The 22,558-nt window shown below is 41.6% G+C and overlaps 1 protein-coding gene across 2 annotated transcripts in view; it reads right to left on the bottom strand.

Annotated features, from left to right (window-relative positions):
* Positions 1–22,558, bottom strand: part of LOC120737518 (histone demethylase UTY-like) — a 35,063-nt gene that overhangs the window by 8,649 nt on the left and 3,856 nt on the right. Inside the window, exons 3-13 of one of the 2 annotated variants that reach the window (XM_040038277.1) lie at positions 11,935–12,043; positions 11,663–11,712; positions 11,110–11,168; positions 8,110–8,230; positions 7,796–7,850; positions 7,047–7,081; positions 6,160–6,253; positions 5,952–6,078; positions 4,735–4,833; positions 4,366–4,585; positions 1,768–1,905 (exon numbers count right to left, since the gene is read on the bottom strand). In XM_040038277.1, coding sequence (XP_039894211.1) covers positions 1,768–1,905; positions 4,366–4,585; positions 4,735–4,833; positions 5,952–6,078; positions 6,160–6,253; positions 7,047–7,081; positions 7,796–7,850; positions 8,110–8,230; positions 11,110–11,168; positions 11,663–11,712; positions 11,935–12,043 — 1,107 coding nt within the window. The remainder of the gene's footprint in view (positions 1–1,767; positions 1,906–4,365; positions 4,586–4,734; positions 4,834–5,951; positions 6,079–6,159; positions 6,254–7,046; positions 7,082–7,795; positions 7,851–8,109; positions 8,231–11,109; positions 11,169–11,662; positions 11,713–11,934; positions 12,044–22,558) is intronic. The other variant, XM_040038278.1, reaches the window with a different exon arrangement.

Raw genomic sequence — 22,558 nt, 5'->3', positions numbered from 1 at the left:
AGAGCCAGACGAAAAGAAAGTCATGAAAGAAGATGGTGGTAAAGGAAAAAAAGTTAAGGGTACGGGAGGAACAGGAAGAACAGGAAGAGAGAAAGAGGGGGTTATGGAGACATGGAGATGGGGATTGTGGAAAGAGAGAAACAAGGGAGAGCAATAATGTGATTCTGCGTTAAAGCTTCAATGACAGATAAAGCAAAAAAACAAAACAAAAAAAAACATTCCTGTGTGTCTAAAGGCGTTGCGTCAAATCACAGCAACACCCTCCAGGTTATCTTTCCTGTTTAAAGGAAAGCTGGGAAAACACGTACAGAGGCTACAACCAAACAGCATCTACAGCGCTCCAACTGTCCTCATGGGAAAGACTTAGTATGTTCCCAAGTTTGGCGAGACATTGCAAGGCAGTAGCAGCTGTTTAGGGACACAGTGGCATAACTCGACCTTGGAAGCCAAAGGTTACAAAGCATTCACACACTGACAGCCTTTAATATTAGTTTGGAGAAAGCTCATGAGCCAGATGTGACTGTACGGCCTGCGGAACAAGCCATCGTTTTAGCGTGCTGCGTTAAAAACAAAGCCAGATGACAAAAACGCAGCTTCGGTTTATTATTAATATCATTATCATCACTATTACTGAGCGTCAGGCTATAAAGTCACACCTGACCCAATGAAATCGGCTCATCCGAAGAATTTCGAACAAATTCATTCGCGCTCGAGTCGAGTGTCGCCACGTCGGCTGCTAAGAGATCAACACATTCCGACAACGACGACCACACGCAAACACGGACACAGCAGAGCTACGGCTATCTACTGCATGACCGACGTGTTTAAATGAAGTGGAGGTGAAACACTGCAAGGTGCCTAAGGTCAGCTAATGAAGAGGGAAGGGGAGGAAAGGGAGGCGGGTGGGGAGGAGGAAGACGAACAGAGCCAATAGGAAGCCTGGGGACAGTCTACGGCAGCACGACCTCACCGATCACACCGAGGCAGGGTGAAGAAAAGCCCCCACCAGGGAAAAAACAAAACAAAAAAAGATAACGCATAAAACAAAAAAGAGAACGCATAAAAAAAAAAAGAAAGAGGCAAAGTGTGTGTGAGAAGTAGAAACACAGCCACTTTACTTTTAATTAGAGCCCTTTAATCTGATCATGACGAGGGAGGGGGGGTGGAGGAGACTAGGGGTGGGGTGTAATCCTGAATACCAGGTTAGATTTAGGAAAAAAAGGATTAAAAGAAGAAATCGAAGAGGAAAAATAATGAGAAAAAAAATCATTTATCGGATTTTTTCGGTTTTTGAATCAAACTGAGTGTGATGGGTGAAGCCATGTGACTGCTGGAGGCCAAAAAAAACAAAGAAAAGAAAAAAGAAAAAAAAAGGAGAAGGGAGTGCAGCGGATGGATAGCACTTGGCTCGGTTTTGCTGTGAAGCGGCCGTGACCCCGTGAGCTTCTAGCAGTAGCCAATTGCGATAAGCTGCGACAAAAGAAGACTCGGAATGCAGTCGAGGTCTCCAATCGTGAGGGCAGCAGAGAAATAAAGACGTTTTTATTTTCAGGGGTCGCCTTGTTATTGAGCTCAAGCGTTACCCATCGTTATGTACGACAGTGCATGCGTGTGTGCTGCCCTGCGGGTGTGTGCGTGTGTGTTTCGAGAGCCTAAGTGTCTGAGTTTGGACTCAGAGGAAGGGAGGGGAGGTAGGAGGCGGGGGGAGGCAAGAAGAGGGGAGGAAGGAGGAGTGGGTGGGGTAAGTTGCTCTATCTGGTCTCTCACCTGCTGTGGTGCACTGCTCAGGCCTCCCTGCCTGGAGGTTAGCTCAGCTGGGATTGGCAGACTCCATGCCTCCTCAATAAGAGGGAGCATTTTACTTTTACTCTGTAGGCTACTGAGCTGGGGGTTACTCAACTGAGCCTAGGGGAATGGAGAACGACGTGAAAAAAATAAAAATAAAAAAATAAAACACAAGGCTTTTTCTTTTTTTTCTTTCTTTTTTTTTTTTTTTTGAAAACGATGACCTCAAAACAAAGAAATGATTAGCAATGGTAAGTTGGCAGAGGTTAAAAATAAATAAATAAATAAAACAACAAGTGAAGCCAAGTTGAGAATCTGACAGTGATTATGCCAACTTGCACTGGTCTGGCTAACTCAACCCTACAGTCATGTCATTAACAACATGAGGAGGTACATTCAGCAACAGTGATCCCAAACACAGTCACAGTGTCCATTAAAACAAGCCAGTGGAGCTTGTCTTAATGCCATGAAATTATGCTATAGTAAACTGGGTGGTAATGTAACATTCCTTCATGCATATGTAAAGGAAAAAATGACAGCATAGATGAATAAATTAACGCATGAGATGCGGGGTCGCCCAGGTTTTAAATCTGCGGGAGGGCTGAGGGCCACTTCGCTCAGCTAACGTCAGCTGTCGTTAGCGCCAATCGTTCTCGAAATCCGTAAAAAGGAGACCTAATTATTTCTCAAAGGGTGTAGCAGGTTTATTCTTTGACCTCCGAAGTCTCTGTTGTGCTTGTCTAATCGCATCCCTTAGGAATGATTTAATTTAAACCTCAAAGGGATGGTAAAGAACAGCAAAAGGCAGAGAAGAAGATGAAGGTACTGGAGAAGAGCCCTTTAGAAACCACATGCGTTGCTATCCAAGTGCAAGGGAGTTTTAGGATTAGGAAGGTTCAGAAAAAGGGAGAGGCTACTAATGCTAAAGGGAGCCTACTACGAAGCCTGCACTGGTATCATTTTGTGTCTGTGGCGTTCACTGCACTGTTTTCTGCCCGTTATCTGCATGAGCCATGCCAAACAACTCCGGTGAACCCCAGAGCAGCTCCAACAAATTAAAGCAAACTTCAATCAGGGATAAAGTAGGTTACACGTCTTTTGATTGGTTGAAAAAAAACATAAAGCCCAATGATGCTTATTCACAGAGCACTTACAATTACAGGAAAAAGATTCTCCTCATTTCCACATAAATACCTTAAAAGTGAAAACATTAAACTTGGACATCCATTCATTTCTCGATACAGATGATCCAGTATTGCATATCTGTGAGGAGGGAAACTCTGAGCCTTAGCTCTTAACAGCCTGTGAGCCACTTTTACAGCAATAACTGCAGCTAACGGTTTCGCCTTTTGATCAGTCTGGCTTAGCTTGGAGGAAATTTAAACTATTTCATTAAAAAGAATGCAATCAAGATGCTGGTGAGCTTCCTCAGGCCCTTCCACAGCATTTCTATTTGACTTTGCATAAGACAGGAAGACAAACCCAGCCTCAGGAGGTCACAAGCCGGCCCCAAGCTTGGATAAATGGGATGGTTGTGTCAGGAAGAACAAGCCATCTTGGCCGATATACATCACAACAGAACCAAATCATGATACTACCACCGCTGTGCTTCACACTGTCTTATGCACCGTTTCCCTTTCTTTGACCAAAACAATTTATTTTAGTCTCCTATGTCTACAAAACATTGTTCCAGCAGCTGCCTGGCTCACCCATGTGATCATCAGTAAACTGCATATGGGTAGCAGTATGCTTTATGGAGAGCGGTGGCTTTCTCCTTGTAGGCCAGCCATTAATATTACTGTTAATCAGCGCTCTGCTGTTGGTGGACTCAGGAACATGAGCCAATATGGGAGGCTCAACCTGTTTAGAAGTTAGTCTGGGAACATAATTCAGGTTGCACAGGAACCACACTATGAAGAAGCATAGAGGATAACTCTTCTTTACTGGCAACAGCAGTCTGACTGCGGATCAGTCAAATCCAAACTCTTCTCAGATGGTTATGTAATCTCCTCTGGCCTGCTGAGCATCCACAGCTCTTTTTGCAAGGTTCTCAGAAAACTTGGTTCCTCGTGCAACAATTCTCTTCCTCAAAGACGTGTTGTGAAGATCAGATTCCTGTTTTGAAAATAAAATCAGGCCACCCCACCTCACCTGACTGCCACCTCACTGACTGAAATCACGAGGTTACTTGACACCCTCCCCTCACAGATATGCAAACTGGGATGTGCTTATCTGCTTTAAAGGCATTGTGTGAAAATCAAATCATATTTATGTCACAATGCAGAAACACAGATTTGACCCTAAAATGTAAAAACGCCAACTTTATCCTGCAATTGTAAGAAGGAAATCGCAACCAGCAGTTTCAGTAAGCGTTCTCATCTCAACATGCTACAATTAAAGCTACTCGACTGCCTAACCTGGGGAAAAACCGTTTATGAAAACCTCACTGTTGCTGTTAGACAAATATCTTTGCACTTCTGTTAAATTTTCTTCAAACAAAATAATCCAGCTGACGCTATATACCCATCCAAACAGCCTTTGCATGGTTGCTTCTTCTATGAAATCCTTCTCGCCACCCACCTGCAGGCATTTGATGCGGTGGGTTAGCGCAGCAGTGTTGGTGCAGCCCTTGCTGCGAGTGGCATTGATGTAGCACTTGATGGCGTCGTGCGGCTGGTTGCAGGACTCGTACAGCGTGCCCAGGTCCATCCAGGCAGCGGCGTGGCTGTGGTCCAGCTGCACGGCGCAGATGTACGCCTGCAGAGCGTCCATGGGCTGGTTCTGCTGCTGGTACAACACCCTGAGGACAGGGGCAGAGGGGGGAAGAGGGAGGGGAGGATGATGATAGAAGGGGGAAGAAAAATTATAATGATGATGCAGAAAAAAGTGGTTTTAAATATTTTTCTTTGTGAAAACAAGTAATAGATTACTTTTAAATACAAAAGTTACCCTATTGAGCACCAGGTGTCTGCATTGGCCTCTGATTTGTCTATGGATTGCCGATAAGACATGAAGGCATCCTGGACTTTCCCAATACTTGAGTAGCACCTGTGGAAAGACAAAGGCTGTCACGATATGGAAATAATATTCCAAAAATACATTCCTCTTTACAAATTCCACCCTTTGACATGCTTAAAGGGTAACACCAGCTGACACCTGGTGTTACCAGATCCATAACAGAACAAATACTTTCAATCAACTAGACAATGGCAATAGAGAAGGCTCACCCACAGAGTCATTAAGGAAATTAAAACATGAGGAGGATCGGAAAATGAAGCCCTCTGTGTAAAGTGGTGGTGGCAATTTCTGATTCTCCTCACCTCCATTACTAATCTGCTTTCGGCCAAAAAGTGACGACCAATACACAAAATGATGCGCCAAAAGAATGTACCTCCCTGATCAACCACCAAAGAGAACACAGTGCTGATATTGCCAAGCTATGGATTTAAATTTCACCTTCAATAAACCTTTTACAACACAGCCCAAATTCCCATGCTTTTTCTTAAGCCTTGATTTTATTCCACTGAGGACACTGACAGCTGAAAACCCAATTCTTAAGTAGCTACTCCTGTTCTAGTCCTGACGTTCGCTTCAAGTCTGCTGCCCGGGGTGCATGCATAGATGCTGAACTGGAATGTTAAATTCTCAGTGGAGTAGTGTGTGGTCACAAACAAACAAAACAAAAAACAAAACAAAAAGAAAAAGAGAAAAATAAAAAAAGTGGAAAGAAGGAAGCTCTTCAGTCTGCGAGGGGGGAGCCAATTAGATTAAAAGTAGCTTAAAAGGAGAGTAAAGTGAGCTAGAACTGCTTGTTTCAGACAGAGTATGAACAAGGAGCCCAAAGTTAATGGGGGTTATTTTTAACTGCTAATCATGCAAAGCCACTCTAATGAAGTTGAAAAATAAAAATATGGAGCTGGAAATACATGCCTAGGAGCAGCTAGCCAGCAGCATTAGCCACTAATGCATAGACCTCTGAGCTAATCAGAAAGGAATTGGGGCTTGTCCAGCTCAGCTGTCCAGGACACACAAACAGCCCACACACTGCTTTTAGAGCCTCACAATCCATTATTTTATTGCTTTATTTCAGGAAAGCAGAGGTAAGGAGCACACTAGTATCAAACACTACAATCCTCTGTAGGCTGTTTTTCCAGTGTGCAGCATACCTGCCAAGGAAGTACCAGGACTGTCCAGAGTTAGGGTCGGCCTCCAGAGACTTCTGCAGACACTGGATGGCATAGCTGTCCCTGCTTCCTCTGTCCCCGAGCTGCTCCACCGTGTGATGCATCCAGCCTGGGAATATATCCAATTACCCAACTGTGTGTTTGTTTTTAAGAAATATCAAAACTATGATATATCCTTAGAAAACCTTACCTAACTGCTGCAGGGTAGTGGCCTTCACCTGCGCAGGAAGATCCTCTGTCTGCAGAAGGCTCTCGTAAGCCTCCTTGGAAGCCCGGTATTTCTTCTGGATATGGGAAAAGGATAAGAGGAAATGTAACAAGGAGTAAAAAAGTCAAAAAACAAAAAACAAAAACCAACACAGTGTAGACCTATAGCTTTTAGTTTATAGTTATAGTTTTTTATAGTTGCTATTTTGGCCGTCTTTCCATCTCTGTTAACCTGCAGCAGGAGACAGGAATGTAGTAATCGTGCTGACTGCACTTCCCACCCTTCTTAATTTAGCCGGGGGTCTTTCACTGCAGCGGCGTGTTCTGACACAGCACAATTAAAAAAAAAAAAAATACAATAAAATAAATAATAATTTAAAAAAAAAAAGAAAGATAAACGCATTCCTGAGCTGCCGAGAGCTACTGTACCTCGCCAATGAAACCCACATAAAGACAGAGAGAGGGAGACCACCAGCATACAAAAGAGGGGGAGACAGACTTTCTTGTTTCCGTGGCAACCCTGTCGATCGGCCGAGAGTAATCTCCTATCCCCTCCCGCGCGCCACCCACTCGAGCACCCTGCTCCGTCCTCAATTTGTCAGCACGTAGTTCAAATTTTTAAAAAAAAAGAAAAGAAGAGAAAATAGGAAACAGGGCAATCCCCGGCATTCAGACGCCCTGCTATTCTTTTACACCGCTAAGTCAAAGCTATTCGCCTCGCTGTTCCACATTCAATCGACATGCAGCACTTACACCCCCCCTCCTTCTCAATTACTCAGCATAGATGGGGGGGTGGGGGCAAATCTAGTCTTGTACCCTTGAGAGCAAGCAGAGCTCAAGTGCAGGTCGAATCAAGCATCAAACACTTACCTGAATCTCATACAGATGAGCAATGTGGAACTGAACTACAAAAAAAAAAAAGAGAGAGAGACAGACAAGAACACAAGCGTGTTAGAGGTTACTCAACATTTCAAGAAAAACTGAGTCCCTCCTCAGTGTGTTTCCAAAAGTCTTTGGAAAGTAGTGCTGAGCTGTCAATAAAAAAGGTGTCAGAAACCCGAGGCTGGCCCAGTCTACATGAACAGAGCAGGTAGGTAAGCTGTGCTCCTGGCAGCACCTTCCTTTGTCTGGAGCGCTGCAGTGTCTGATCTAAGCTGCCTGAGTGACTCTCAGCAGATGGAGAGGGAGAGAGAGGGAGAGAGAGAGGAGAGGAGGGAGAGAGAGAGCACGAACAAGCGAGAGAAAGAGAGAGGGTGGGGGGTGGGGAGTAAGATGGGGGCTGCCCTTGCTACGTATGTGAGCGAGTTAGAAAAGCAGTGAGGGGGGACACAAAGAAGCAAAGGCAAACAGCGGGAGCCTGGGCAAAAATGGATATTGCTATCACCAAGGTAACAGGTAGCACGGCGGGCGAGATGAGATGGGAGCAGCATATCAAATAATTCCAGTGCTCTAAGTAGACTGAAGCGAAACCACCGGTCTAACGCTGCGTACAGAAGGATGGTGAAAGGAGAAAAGATGGAGGGGAGAGCTGAAAGAATAAAAAGTAATGATGCATATTCACAAAAGCAGTTAGATACAATTAATAACATAACACTCAAATAAATAGAAAAGGTGCTTACTTTCAGCTTTGGACAAAGTGCAGGGGTTGGAGTCAATCAAAGCCAGCTGAAAATGCTGTGAGAGAGAAATGAGTACACAGAATCAATCACTTATTCACTCTTATATTTGTCACTAGCTGCCAGCTTATTCAGGCACTGAATGGGAGCTCCCATCCTTTTTGTGTCGTGCTCTGCTCGCGCGTTTCGCGCTTCAAGGTCAGCTTGAAGTGTGAAACCGCTGCTGTTGACAAAATCCACCTTTGCTTTTGTTCGCTTCATCGCCGGTTCTCGGGATTCGTTCAAGAGTGATGCGCGACTCTTTAAGCTGCACGTACCTTTAGGCTTGACTCGTAGTCTGTGTTGACCTTGAACATGAGACCTAGGCGCAGGTGGATCTCCTTAGCCCGGGAGAACCCTGGGTCAATGTACAGCACCTCCTGGAATGCTTTGATCGCCCTGTGGGAGAATTAAAAGGAAGCAGGGGGGGCGGGGGCGGGGGCGGGGGGGGGGGGGGAGAGAGAAGGGTGATTAATAAAAACATTTAGATTCAGAGAAAAACTTGAGGTATTAGCAAAAGCTGATCTCCGACAGCAGCTGCTTATTCCAGTCACGCTGTAAGCGTGCCATCTTCTACTCAACACTAAAGATGCTTCTTCCCTGGAAACTGAGAACGCACCCTGTTTGTTACACACAATAAAAAGTTTAAGCAATCTAAGCTTTTATTTAACGCTTTTTGAGGGTTTCTATCTAGCTCCAAACTGACCGGAAATGTGTTAAATGACATTTCATGATCAACAAATTCATTAGTCATTTCTATGCGAATAGTATGTCAGCTTGCGACCTAAATGACACATTACTTCCTGTGTGGACACCCTTTAAGCCGCCACAATACCCGCCACATTGGTCGATTCGTGCGCCGCAGGTTACATCATCACACATTCACCACTTCCACAGTGCGTCTTTGTCTCATCTCCTGGTTCTGTCAGAGGTTTCTTCCTGTTTAAAGGGAGTTTTTCCTTCCCACTGTCACCAAGTGCTTGCTCATGGGGGTCACCTGAGTGTTCAGATTCTCTCTCTACTATTGTAGGCTCTCTACCTTACAATATAAAGCACCCTGAGTCCTCTTCAATAAGCAGTAAAGACAGTTTCAAATAGAAAACCGACCAAAGACTGAAGATTTCTTACAACAGAGCATACTACTCCCTTCACAGAACCGCCCAAAGTGGCTGTAAACAGAGCAGATGCAGATCTGTGCAAGAAGACCATTATCTCTGAGTTAGCTCTCCAGCTCTCAACTGGCCGCTTCATTCAATGGCACCAGTGAGAGTCAGATAATGATGATTTGTGATGGTAAATAAATTCAAATAGTAGATAAACGTGCATTAGACAACAGTATGTACCACTGGAAACAACAAAAGAAGCAAGTGGTAAAAATGTCCTGACATCTGAAAAATGTCTCTGAAAACAATCACGTGTTGAAAACAACGCCTCAGTGGAATTTGCCTGCAGCTGGTAACAGCTGGATTTGCTGATGTCTGCATCTCGAAGAATCTAATTTAGCTGATTCTTATTGGCAACTCAGCCAGAACAGAGTCTCTCTTGCTGGCCGTGGCGTTGCTATGGAAACAAGATAGGACAGCTCACCATCAAAGGCAGATTTTCAGCTGGTAAACATATACAGACTACAACTGAGCTGTGTAATCACAGAGGCACGCTTCTTTGGATAACTCCCTTGAATCGTTGCGCTCACCGTTGGTGCTGTTTGAAAGTGCCGTCTTCTGAGGCATGCAACTTCTGTCTTGCATCAGTAGAGCACACCAATATTTTTAATTTTAATATTTGAAATTGCTCAAATACTTGACACTGATCATAGGTGTGCTGCTGCCAAAGACTTCACGGATTTGGTGTGGTTTTAATAAATGAGCAGTCGGTGGATTGGATCACTTTTGAGCAGTATTTGTAGCCTGCTTGTAGACAGAGTATTACTAAGTGACCAATCACATATGGGCATTCTTCGGCTGCATGCAGGTCAACAGTCCATGTGGAGAACAAAGGAGGGATTTATTTCCTGAGATACATCTTAAAAGCAGTGGCTGCTGTCTGGTGATGTTGTTTTATGATGCCGTTATCATGAGGTGGTTATCGGCTTCCTCTGTTAAGCGAGGCTGTCTGCTATAGGCTCTGTGTGTGCTCATGTAAAAAGGCACGTTCCACACATCACATGACTATTCACTCTAGTGATGCAGAAAACTCAGACTTTAAGCTCAACCCAGCTTGTCAACCCGTTAATCTGGCTTCGTGGTACACCCCTCAAATGTCCTAAAACACACTTACAAATTGTCCACAGAGGCTGAGTTAACAGAGTAGCTGATAGATTCACAAATTGGTGCAAACCATTCTTTATCTAAATCCAGCTAACAAGCATATCCATAATCTAGGCATGAGAATGGCATTGATTGTCTCATCTAACGGGTCCCTGAACGGCCCACATGCGGTCAATGGGAAATTAGGATTCAAATGTAAATAAGTTTACATCAGGCACCAAACACACTTTGATAAACTCCCCAACAGAGAATGGATTACTGGTTTTTGCGATTTATCCTCAAAATCACAAAAACTTTGTTGCTTTTATTTTGATGGTGACTATTTTGGTTTTGAAGTTTACATATGTACTTATGTGCAAATGAACGCAGCTTGACTGATATCTATTGCACTCTGAAGCTGCTGCCTGAATCTAGTGTTAACAAGTTCAGCTCACTATAAAACAAAGATGGAAAACACCCCTCTTTTTTATTTGCACTAATAAAAACTGCTGCCCGCAAGCTACAATCACCTGTGAAACCTCGTTTAGTTCTTCGTTTTCTTTTTTGCTTTTTTTATAAATATGATTATTGCAAATTGCCTTGAAATATTTTTTACATAATTTTGAGGTTATATCACCCACAATAGCAAACAACAAAACCTACCATCAAGGTAACTACTGTATCTTATCAGCCTACTAGTCCAATAAGCCACATGAAATCTGTTTTTAAAAAGTGTAATTTTTTTTTTTTTTTAAAGGCCAACATTAAGAAACAACAGTATTTTTTCTTGTTTAGCTGATATCCATCCACTTATGCTCAGCATAATGCAGTGTGACATTGTAACATTTTCCCCATCTACCACCATTCTGCCACAGCCCCAATGTGATTTTCTCTTTAATCCAGAACAGCCCCAGAAGAGATTCACAGTGCATTTATTACATAAATAATAATAATCTCAGCAGACTCTCCCTGTGTCTATCCAAATGAAGAAATAATATTAATAATAATGAAAAAAAAGAAGTTGCCACTCACCACTGAAAGGCATTATAGTGGAAGTAGACCATTCCGAGGCCATACAGAAAGGCGGCATTCTGGGAGTAAAGACAGAAAGGTGAGCAATTATTTAGCTACCAAACAATGCAGGGTTTTGGGTTTTTTTAACTATAGCAAATCAACCTACCAAATTACAGCAACCCAAAAGGTACTAAACTTATGTGAAGATTTGCTAATGTGCTACTAAAATGGACAGAATAAATCAGACGTCAGTGGGGTGAAAAAAACTGGTGGCTAACTGATTATATAACACTGCAGCACCTGATAGAATTTGATTAAAAAGAACAAAAACAAAAAACAAAACTAGAATTTAGGTTCACCGCCAAGTGTCAACTTTGCAGGAAACAGTGAAAATGACTGACATGAAACCTGAAACCGCATCTTACGCCAACATCTAACCCAGCTGAGACCAAACGTGCTTCCGGTGTATGTGTGGGAAATGTGTGTGTGTGTGTGTTAGAGTGAGAGTGAAAGAAGGTGAGAATATCACAAACAATAAGGGAAAGTGAAGGTGTAGGCCTGCGTGTCTTACCTTCCAGTAGTCTGACTGTAAACTGTAGTACCTCTGGTATGCTGATAATGCTGTAAGGAGATGCAAACAAAGATTTACGAGAGGAAATGACCAAGCAGCAAGCTGTAGAGGTTTGTTCTTAGAGGAACAATAACTACTGTGCTTAAAAATGTGAAACGTACTCAAAAGGCATGACAGCTGAAATAGAAATCATTTATTCGACCAAAACAGTGGCAGGAAAAAAACACAAAGAGCGTATAACCCACTTGAGTGCAGGTGAAGAGATGACTCACCTTTCGGATAATCCTCCAAGAGGAGGTTGAAGTGGCCCAGCTGGCAGAATAACTCAGGGTCCACTTTGCCCTCTGCCTTAAGGATGAGTGAATCGTAGCACCGAACAGCCTGGAGGGAACACAAAAATAACACCGGCTCAATTCTGTGTGTCGCATGCAAACATCCACGTCCGCAAAGAAAAGAAGCGTGGTGTAAGAACTTTACAAAGTCACAGCGTGGCTGACGTCAGCTTCCAAAATCTCTTCTGCAGATAAATATCATGTTAGGATTTCAGCTTGCTGCAGAAGAAAGCTTTTGCAGTATATCTCGTAGAGATCTCTCCGGCCTGTGGGAGTACAGAGGCCGCCGACTCTGAGCTCTGCATCTGCCGGAGGTCTTTAGCTCTTACATTTACTGCATATGTACATTAGGGCTGGAAACCAGATAAAATGATAACAATCAGGCATGGTCAATATAAAGTCAATAGAACTAAGTCCATCCTTGTTTTGGCAGACATCTGGAAAGGCCAATGGCAATAAGAACAGCGCTGAACCGAGCCGAGCCAATCATGCTTTTGGAATAGAATAAAGCCACGTCAGGATAGGCTGGCAGCTAATGTTTGGGTTGCTGATGCCGTACACACCAGAATGTTAGGAGTGTGAGTGAGAAAAAGACCAAATAACAATGGACAATGCTAATGACAACCCGAGCAACAGTATTACTGTACACAACAAACAAGACTTTGCAGTCCTGGACACCAAATACTGATATTTTATTAAATAAATGAAAACACTTTGGGAATGCTATGAACAAGAGAGCTAATCTCATGCACCTAAGTCAGCTGACCAAACTTGCATTAAATCAGTTCAACCCTTAGCTTGTCAACTGTACCTCGTAATTTAGAGCAAGCTAACGGCTCAATCACACGAGTAAAAAACAGAAGCCTCCTTACATCTACATAAAAAAAACAAAACAAAAAACAACAACACACAACTGCTCCTTTCGATGTGAAGGAGCAGCGGCTCTACTCTGAGCCGCTCTCGGATGGCTGAACTCCTCACCCCATCTCTGAGGGTGAGGAGTTCAGACTCAGGTTCAGACCCCTATGAGTGAAAGATCCAGGGAACAGTTCACCCTGCCTGGGACAGGGTTACCAGGGGCCTGCCCTGGAGCCAGGCCTGGGGAGGGTGCCCGAGGGCGGCCGGGCACAGCCCGAAAAAGGGACATGGGCACATCCTCCTGCAGGCCCACTACCCACAGGAGGCGCCGTAGGGGTCGGGTGAATTGTGTTCCGGGCGGTGACCAGGAACAGAAGGCCCTGACGGACTGATCCCCAGCAACCAAGAGTAGTCATCATATCGCAAAATGTAAAAATGACAACATCATCATATCGCAGGGTGTCTAGTAATTCTAACTTCTAGTTTTATCTACATTATTTATTTGGAACTGACCAAAGAATTCAGTTTTTCATTTAGTTTGTGTTCTTCTATAACACCTGAAGCTTCTGACTGGTCAGAATTAAAAATTAAATCAAATATTTTAACCAAAAATTAAATTACAACTTTGCATCTCAGGAGAAAACAGGGACCTTAAAAACTGGCATAAATAATGACGCGATTTATATCATCATAGACATCAACGGACATGAAAAGAATTAGATTAGATAAGATTAGAAAGATAAGATGATAACAAACATTCATGTTTTATTTTATGCATCTGTTAAAACACTTGACTCCAGGTACACGACGCCCAGCTTGAAACAATTCACGCAAGTCGAGCTGCCCGAGATTCACAGAATTTACAGAAAATGTTAAAATTTTGTGATATATATATTGTTATCGGGACGATAGATGTCTTATGAATGAATGAATGGGAATGAATGGGAATGATATCGGGATATATCGGGATATGAGATTTTGGTCATATCGCACAGCCCTATTATTAATACACTACTGGAAAACTGAAAGCAAATTAGTAAAGCAGCTCCAGCAGCAAATGATTCAACACTGTGTTTGGAGTTGACTGACCGCAAAAGTTTCACAAAATAAAAGATTTATCAGCCACTTCTGTGAAATTAAATGAATAAATTTTAAAAATTCTCCACCTATCTGCCCACGCTGTACCCATGGCAGTAATTATAACAATTTATGCACTGATATTGTGTCAGAAACGGGCTATTCGCTGTTATTGCTCTCCAGTTATCCATCCGTTTAACTGTGACCATGAAGGAAGTCCGAGCCATGAAAAGAAATCAAGCACATGTTGTCCATTTCCCCTGCTGCACCAGGGCAAACAAACACAACCCGTGACCTCGCCTTGCACATCGTTTCTTTGGTGCCACACTGAGATCGCATCAAAGATGGCCCAGCTGGTGCTCGACGCCGAGCGTGGCAGCCGTTCTGCCACTCCGAGCTGAGGAGAGCCAGCTGCTCAAGTAAGAGAAACTAAGAATGCACTTCCAAGCACATACAGAAGGAGGGAATGTTTTATCTCTCGTCTTTGTGGACAGGCCAGTTCAACCACAGCTATTAAATGGAGAAATAACTACCAAACACACTGAAAAAGGACCTCTGTTTGCCTTTGTTGGGTAGCGCTGCCATTTCCAAGAAGCAGTTATGTAATCAAAAGCTTTTATTTTACACGGTTATCATTGTGATGAAAGACTGAAGGAGAAAATGCAGCAGCAAACACCATTAGGGAAAGAAAAACAGAGCAAAATGTGAAGAGCGACAACAGCCGAGGACAGATTTACAGCAATAATACTTGAGCACGTTTCGCTACGTCTGAAGACTTTTCAGAGAAATTTTGAACATAATATCTTCTTATTTTTGTAGTTTAAACGCAAGCATGAGGTTTTCTAAATCTCAGCCTTGCAGATAAATTACTTTCTGTCTTTTCTTCAAAATGAGGAGATGTCATCAGAACTCATATTAGCAATTCCTTTGAAAACCAAAATTCAGAAAATGCATCCGGACTTGTTCTTGTCAGTACTGTAAGCAGTCCGGGGAGTGCACATACTGAAGCTACAAGTCTTCCAGAAGCATACACTGACAAGTGCGAGTCTACCCTTATATACTGAAGAAAGATGCCCACAAGCAGAGGAAAAAATAAAAATGGAAGATGGACACTAGTGCAGCTGTTCCAATTGCATCGCCACAACTTATTGACAAGAAAAACATTAAGAGTCTGGTGGTAAGTGATTCGCAAAAGGCATTATGCAAACAACGCTATCGTGCTTTCCAGACCAGGGAGGAAAAACTTCCAATTAACTAGAAGCACCTATGGGAGAATGATGAGCCAGTCATCAGTCAGGGCCAAGAATGCTGGAAATCTGCCGATTGCAGTTCCTGGCTGGTCAGTTGGCTTGATCTTGCTCAAGAACAAGACCAACTAAGTCTTGGGTTTGAGTAATAATTCTCCAAGCTTTCTGAAGCTCTATCAAAATTTTTCATTGAGTTTTTCATTCATTTTTCAGATGCCTAACTCAAGAGATTAGCCAGTGTTTTGTCTACACATAACTTTGTAAAGAACCAATATTACATTTCATCTTTAGGCACTTTGTTTCTAGCAAATTGTTCCAAAAACATCACTTGTTCACCTTCCTTTGACTCTAAGAAAAATGCCAAAGATAACAGTTTGACAAACATAAAGCTGAGGGTTTTTTTTATTTGTTTTGAGCTATAAGACAAATACTTCACATATCGTATCATGATCTTCAGTGTATCCTTAAAAACGTTGAGAAAACCAGACAAGTGACAGCCAAAAGAAGAAGTGACAGGCCTAAAAATCTATTTACAGCAGATTAACAGTATCTGAAAGTCATGTCCTTAAGAAACAGGAAAAACATCCAGGAAAGACCTGACACAAGACCTGAGAGTTGCATCTAGCCCTTTAGTAGATCATCTACTGTTCACTGAATCCTAATCACAAGTGCTCTCAGTGGAAGGAAGGGAAACAGGGAGAAAAGGAAAGTACGCCAAATTACACAACAACTGGACTGAATATCAGTGGCAACAGGTCTTATGGAGTGATGAACCAAATTTGACATTTTTCAGCATGACTTGATCCGAAACACGCTGCCAATGCATTAAAAGCATACCAGGACAGAAAAGCACACAGTGAACACTATCAGTCATGGACTGGCCTCCCCAGAGTCTGAACCGCAACATCCAAAGACGACCTTTGAATGTCCTTCAAGGAGCTTGGAGAACTGTTCCTAAAGACTGCTTAAAGAACTACAAGAAAAATTGCCTAAGAGAGTTCAGACTGTGTTGAAGAATAAAAGTGGTCACACCAAATATTGACTTTCAAGTTTGTTAGAATTGTACAAACTTATTTACTGTATTTCTATGCATGTTTGCTTAAAGAGGAGTGGCAGAAGTCTCACGGTGTGGTGGTTAGCACTGTTACCTTCCAGCAACCTCAAATCCAACCTGGGGTCTTTTTGTAGAGTCTATGTGTTCTGTCCAGCTACTCTGGCTCACTCCTACAGTCTTAACAACATGCATGGAGCTAGACAAATTAGTCATTCTAAAATTGCCTGTAAATGCCAGTGGTTACCATCTCTATGTGTTGGCCTTGCAACAGATTAGCAAGCTTGTCTAGGGTGTTTTCTGCCTTTTGCCCTATAACAGCCTCCCCACAACCCTCAATTGGATAAGATGAAGATAATGGACGGAAATACTGAATATCAAATATTTGTACAATAGATTGAAACGTGGATATTCATTTTCTTCCATTTTAAAATTGATACCAAACTGCTACAAAAACAAAACAAAAATAAAACGATAGAAGCAAAAACATTGCTCATCTCAATTGGACTTCTGTACCAGAAATGTACGGTCAACATTTGTGTTGTTGCTGTGGGACAAAATTTAAATGTATAAATGTGTGGGTGAAAAAGTAGAGGAAAATCTCAAGTGAATAAGTAGAGAAACAGAAAATGCAAGTGCTGCAATGCACGTTTATTGCAGGCCAAAGTTAAGGAAGTAAAACCTAATCATACTTTGTAACATGATCATCTGATTTGGGATCACTAAAGGCAAGACTTTCAAAAAAAAGGCTGACTGTTGGAGCATGAATGGCAGGAGGGTTCAGCTGCCGTCATACATCGGATCGTTTTTCTACACAGCAGCTAAAGTCACATCTGCATTTTGATCATAAATAAGTGAGTAAACATGGTTTAAAATTGTTTTTAACAGTGGACACCCGATGAACTTGATCCTTGAGCTCTAGGGTGATATGTGAGGAAAAATAAAACAACAGAAAAACATGTCAATCTAGGAGAATCTCTGACGACATTTATAACTACTCATCACAAAGATCAATGCACATTTCAGAGTTCAGTTCTTCAGAAATGACTGGCCATGGTTATTTCAACAGAGATGGAGAAAAAAGTGATATGGTCCTGTGAGCTATGAAGGTAATAAGAATATTATGCTGAATTATGGTGGTTTTGAATGTCCTGGATTTTTTTTTCTTTCATTCATTTATTTTGAATGAATATTCAGGGTCTACCCTAGGTTTCTGGAGGGCTAAGGCGCTGCAAGGAGGGAATGCATTAGCATCTTCAGACGTTTTGAAGTTATCATCTGTGACAGCCGATTTTCTGCTTTTCATCATGAATTTATCCCCGCCATGGCAGCAGAACATGTTGCAGGAGCCATTGCAGGTTAAACTGGGCTATTTGAGCACTTTTGAAAACAGTCTGAAAACACTCGCTAACTGTTACAACATTAACGCTACAAAAAAAAACAAAAAACAAGACCTCTATTTAAAAGCATTACCTGATCAATGGATAGTCTAGTCCCTTCATATTCCACAACCTTACCTTTTTATGGTTACAATGGTCCCTCGCTATAACATGGTTCACCTTTCGCAGCCTCGCTGTTTTTGCAGATTTTTTTTTGTGCAACTTTGCATGCTGTTTGTTTTGGTTTGGTTTTTTTTTTTTTTTTTTTTTTTTTTTTTTTTTTACAGTGCATTGTGTTCTGCGTCCTGATTGGCTGTAGACCATTGTCAGTCTCCTCCGTGCCGTGTCTCCTGTACAGTACATAATGGTTTCACCTAGGGCTGGGCCATATCATACCGTTCACGGTAACACCGGTATAATGTTGGGTAACGATAAGAAAATGAAATATCGCGATAGAATATGGGTAAAACGCGCATGTGCAGTGCCTTTGTTTTCATACGCACATGGGAGAAAAAGCATGGAGGCGACAGAGAATGAGAAGGGCGAATGCGGATCGTTGAATGAAGCAGATGAACCAGAATTGGTTTACAAAAATGCTGCAACTTCAGTGGTGTGGAACTGGTTTAGCTTTCGTCCGTCAGATACACAACAAAGCACTATTTTTGGTAGAGCATGCTAGCGGGCCGTCGTTATTACCGTGTTTTTTGGAAAATATGGCACACTTAAAATCAATCCTTTGATTTTTCTGAAAATTGACAGTGCCCCTCATAATCCTGTGTGCCTTATGTATGAATTCTGGTTGTTTACTGACCTTGAAACGATTTTATGTCGTACACGGCGCTCGAAAATCTGTCAAATGTTTTAGTGCGACTTTGCTAAGCTACGAACTCGCACCGCTTGATGGATTGTCGGAGCATTACAGCTATCGTAGGCAGGAGCCTCGCGGAGTGATACGTACTGTGCTTCAACATAATATTACCGTATTGTGTGTGTATATATAACCTCTTTTTGGGTTTTGTGGATATTATACATGGTTATGCTGAGGATATGTCGGCCAATTTCCACTGGAAATGCCTTTTGGTTAAACTGTCAGCAAGGAATTTGCATTTTCACTGTTAATTTTTTATATAACTTTAATGCACATTAAAAAACAGCTGCTTGTTTAAGTGAAAAATACATTATTAGTGCAAAAAACACAACAAAGTTGTGGAGTTGTATTTTGTCTAATGTCAATTATATATTCAGTTATATCGTTATCGCAAATTTTCAAATGTATATCGTGATAAATGTTTTTGGTCATATCGCCCTGTTCTAGTTTCAGCTTGTCAAATTTACACAAATCTTCGATCGCTAGCATTGTGACTCTGAAGTGCTGTAGTGTATATTTGTAAGTTTTCTCCCCAACAAACACTACAATGTCGACGAAACGTTTTGCACCGTAAAGGCACCTGTGGATGCCTTTGGTTTCATTCTATAATACTGGGCTGATTTTTCGACCAAGGTTTGAACTTTGAGAGTGTTTAAACAAGAGAGAAAAGTGTAAAAATGTTTGTGCCTGTGAGAAAACTGTGTAGTGAGGGGTTTTACAGCCTTAAAACATCTATAATAGCTGTAAATGATAAAGTTGTATACTTTGCGGATTTCACCTATCGTGGGTTATTTTTAGAACGTAACTCCCGCGATAAATGAGGGAACACTGTACTGCTACAATAATATTAAACAGTAAGAACAATAATATTTGGTGTAATTATTCAATCTACAGAGATTCAAGACTACAGCCGACCATGGCTCAAGAGTTGGGAGTTCGCCTTGTAATCGGAAGGTTGCCGGTTCGAGCCCCGGCTCGGACAGTCTCTGTCGTTGTGTCCTTGGGCAAGACACTTCACCTACCTACCGCCTACTGGTGTTGGCCAGAAGGGCCGATGGCGCGATATGGCAGCCTCGCTTCTGTCAGTCTGCCCCAGGGCAGCTGTGGCTACAACTGTAGCTTGCCTCCACCAGTGTGTGAATGGGTGGATGACTGGGTGTGTAAAGCGCTTTGGGGTCCCTAGGCGGGACTAGTAAAAGTGCTATACAAATACAGGCCTTTTTACCATTTACACTGCAGACAAATTTAAAAAAATTCAGTAGTGGGCACCAGTACCTGTACTATTGTTTGATCATCCCATGTAAATAAACGTCTCTATTAAAAAAGTGGGTATAAGTCACAGACATGATGATAGCCATTTATTTCTGATGTTAACATTATATTTCGTTGACAGGACACAGACTGAAATGTTAGAATGGTTGTGGAGCAGCCTGACCATGAGGAATAATGTTAGGTACAATGTGTTAGCTTTACAGCTAATATAGCATTTATATATAACATTAACCACTGCAAACATTTTAGCCTGGCTCAATCAAAGCTAAATAAAAACAAATGAGGGGCGGCTCAAGAGTTTAGTACAGTGTATCTATAAGAGCTAGGCAGTTAATTAAAAAAGAACAAAAATCACAGTCACAATCTGACATAATTTTGCACTTGCATTTATTTATTTATTTTTAAACTTCTGTTAATACTTCCCCCACATTGTATTCGCATACTGTCCTCTTAAAAAAAACATACCATCACCTGTGATTTCACATGACTCTGTGTGAACGCATTTTGGAAAGCAGACATCAGACATAGTATGGTGGTTTACACATTTGCCCAACAAGCAGAAGATCCTCTTTTCAATCCCAGGAGGAGACACAAATCCTTAAGGATTGTGTCAAAAACAGCATCTGGTGTTTAAAATATTTATTTTATTATTATATTTAATAATACAAATAAACAGATCTGCTAAATCAAACGTGTAGCAACTTGCTGTTTGAACATTTGACCACAATCAGCCCCCCCCCTCAAAAAAAATCATCTTTAATAATGCTGCATATTTACAGTACAATAATAAGTTAAACTAAAGACGCAGCCAAGTGATTTAATGGCAAACAAATGATCGATGACTTGAGTTCAACATTATTCCACAGTCAGTCTCAAAACTCCACTAGAAGACTTTTTAACCTGCTTACAGGTCAAAGTCTTTTTTTTTAAAAACTATACTGTTTGGGCTTATAGACTTTCTTTAACAGGATAGTAGGCAAGACGCACAGTAAACAGCCTGAGGGCGGATTTGAACTTGGGCCTTACGGCACATGGGTCACCTGCAAAACTCAGTAAGCTAAACCAGCAGCCCAACAAAAAGAACAAAAGCAGCATGCACATAAATAAAAACATTTTCCGATTTAGTTACATTTTAATTTATTATTGGTTTTATATGAGTGGTACAAACATTTGTGCTAGAGCAGCCAGGTTAAAACCACCCATATCTGGAATTTGACAACTATGATTGCCTGGTCAAAAACAGCAGCACTGTTGCAAAATTAACAACTTTTCATTTCCCCTTTAGCGCCTAAAACTAAGTAGAGCATACTCAACTGTCTGCAGCAGTACTTGTGAATGAGCCCTGTGCACATGCATAGTGTTACCCATATAGAAGCTGTGTACTACCTGATGGTTAAAAAAAATAAATACATTGATTATTTAACCTACATATGTAGTTGAACTCACAACACAGACATGGTCTTTAACTGAACACCTCCGTCAGCTCAGACTAATGCAGCTTGATTCCATAAAACATTTGCACAGATAAACACAGCTGTATTTTAATCTGCACTAAATGTGCCATCAGCTTGAAATAAGCGCCAAGCCATCATATACAAAAATATCCAAAACAAACTTCTATTTTCAGCTAGTGCATGACTTAATATAATGTGAGAACTTGGTCAAATAGGGCTGTGCGATATGACCAAAATCTCACATAGACATAAGTTGTAAAGGCCGCCGTTTTCTTTGTGAGTATTTATTACACATGGTGCTGCGGGGAAAAGCCTGTTCTAACGTTTGAGTCGAAGGTTTATTTTTTAAGCACCTGGCAGCTCTTTTTTAATTCTCATCCGTAAATAATCTGCTCTTTCATGTGATTCAGTTTATTTTGAAAAGTCTCAACAGGATATTGAGCTTTATTGTGAAAGGTTTATGTGGAACATAAACAAGCGGACACGCGATGCTGTTACCGTCATTGTTGCTAACAACAACGCATAAAAACTGGCGCTTGTCCGTCCGTCCGTAGTGTGGTTATATAAAATATAAGAGAAAGAGAGAACTTAAAAAATTAATATAGCCACTACAGTGACCATCAAAACGATGAAAAAAAAAAATATTACGGTAAACAGTTTATTTTGCGACACCACGAAACAAACGATAGCGTAAAATGAAACTATAGACGTTTTTATATCGTCATCCGATATATATCGTTATATCGAACAGCCCTATGGTCAAATACCCAGATAACCTACCAAAGCAGTACTATGGAAGAACCTGAACATGTTAAGGACTATGGAGTGTGGCTCCGCCCTGCACAGAGAGCCACAAGTTGGCCACTTCTCTATTGTCAAGATATTGGCATACTCTTAATACCATGGTATTTAGAGTACCTCATTCATGCAAGGGCGTATGACATCATTCCACACAACCTTGCCAACAACTGAACTGACTTGCAGTTGCTCAAAACAGTATTATTATGTTAATATTATTAACATTTTTATAGCATTCGGACATTCTTGTGAAGTACCTGTACTTGCAGTACATTTAATATACTGGAGGGAGGGCGGGAAGAAAAATTCTTGAATGGTTTTTAACAATACAGCAATACAATATTTCTGTCATTTATATTCTGTTTTAAATAATATCACCAGCCTTTATGAAAGTGATCCTAGAGCTCAGGCTTCGGACTGCTCTATATGCTCAATTTTAAACATTTTTGTCACAGTCTTGCTGCTGCCGATGTGTCAGAACAGGGGATATTCCTTAATATGGCTATCATAGCCAAACCTGTTGTTCTAACATTCTGCAAGCCAGTCAGAAGAAAGTTCCC

The sequence above is a fragment of the Simochromis diagramma genome, unplaced genomic scaffold, assembly GCF_900408965.1.
Source record: "Simochromis diagramma unplaced genomic scaffold, fSimDia1.1 OVJJ01000413.1, whole genome shotgun sequence".
Classification (NCBI taxonomy): Eukaryota; Metazoa; Chordata; class Actinopteri; order Cichliformes; family Cichlidae; genus Simochromis; species Simochromis diagramma.
The sequence above is the reverse complement of the archived record's forward strand: the minus strand, read 5'-3'. Positions and strand labels throughout refer to the sequence as shown.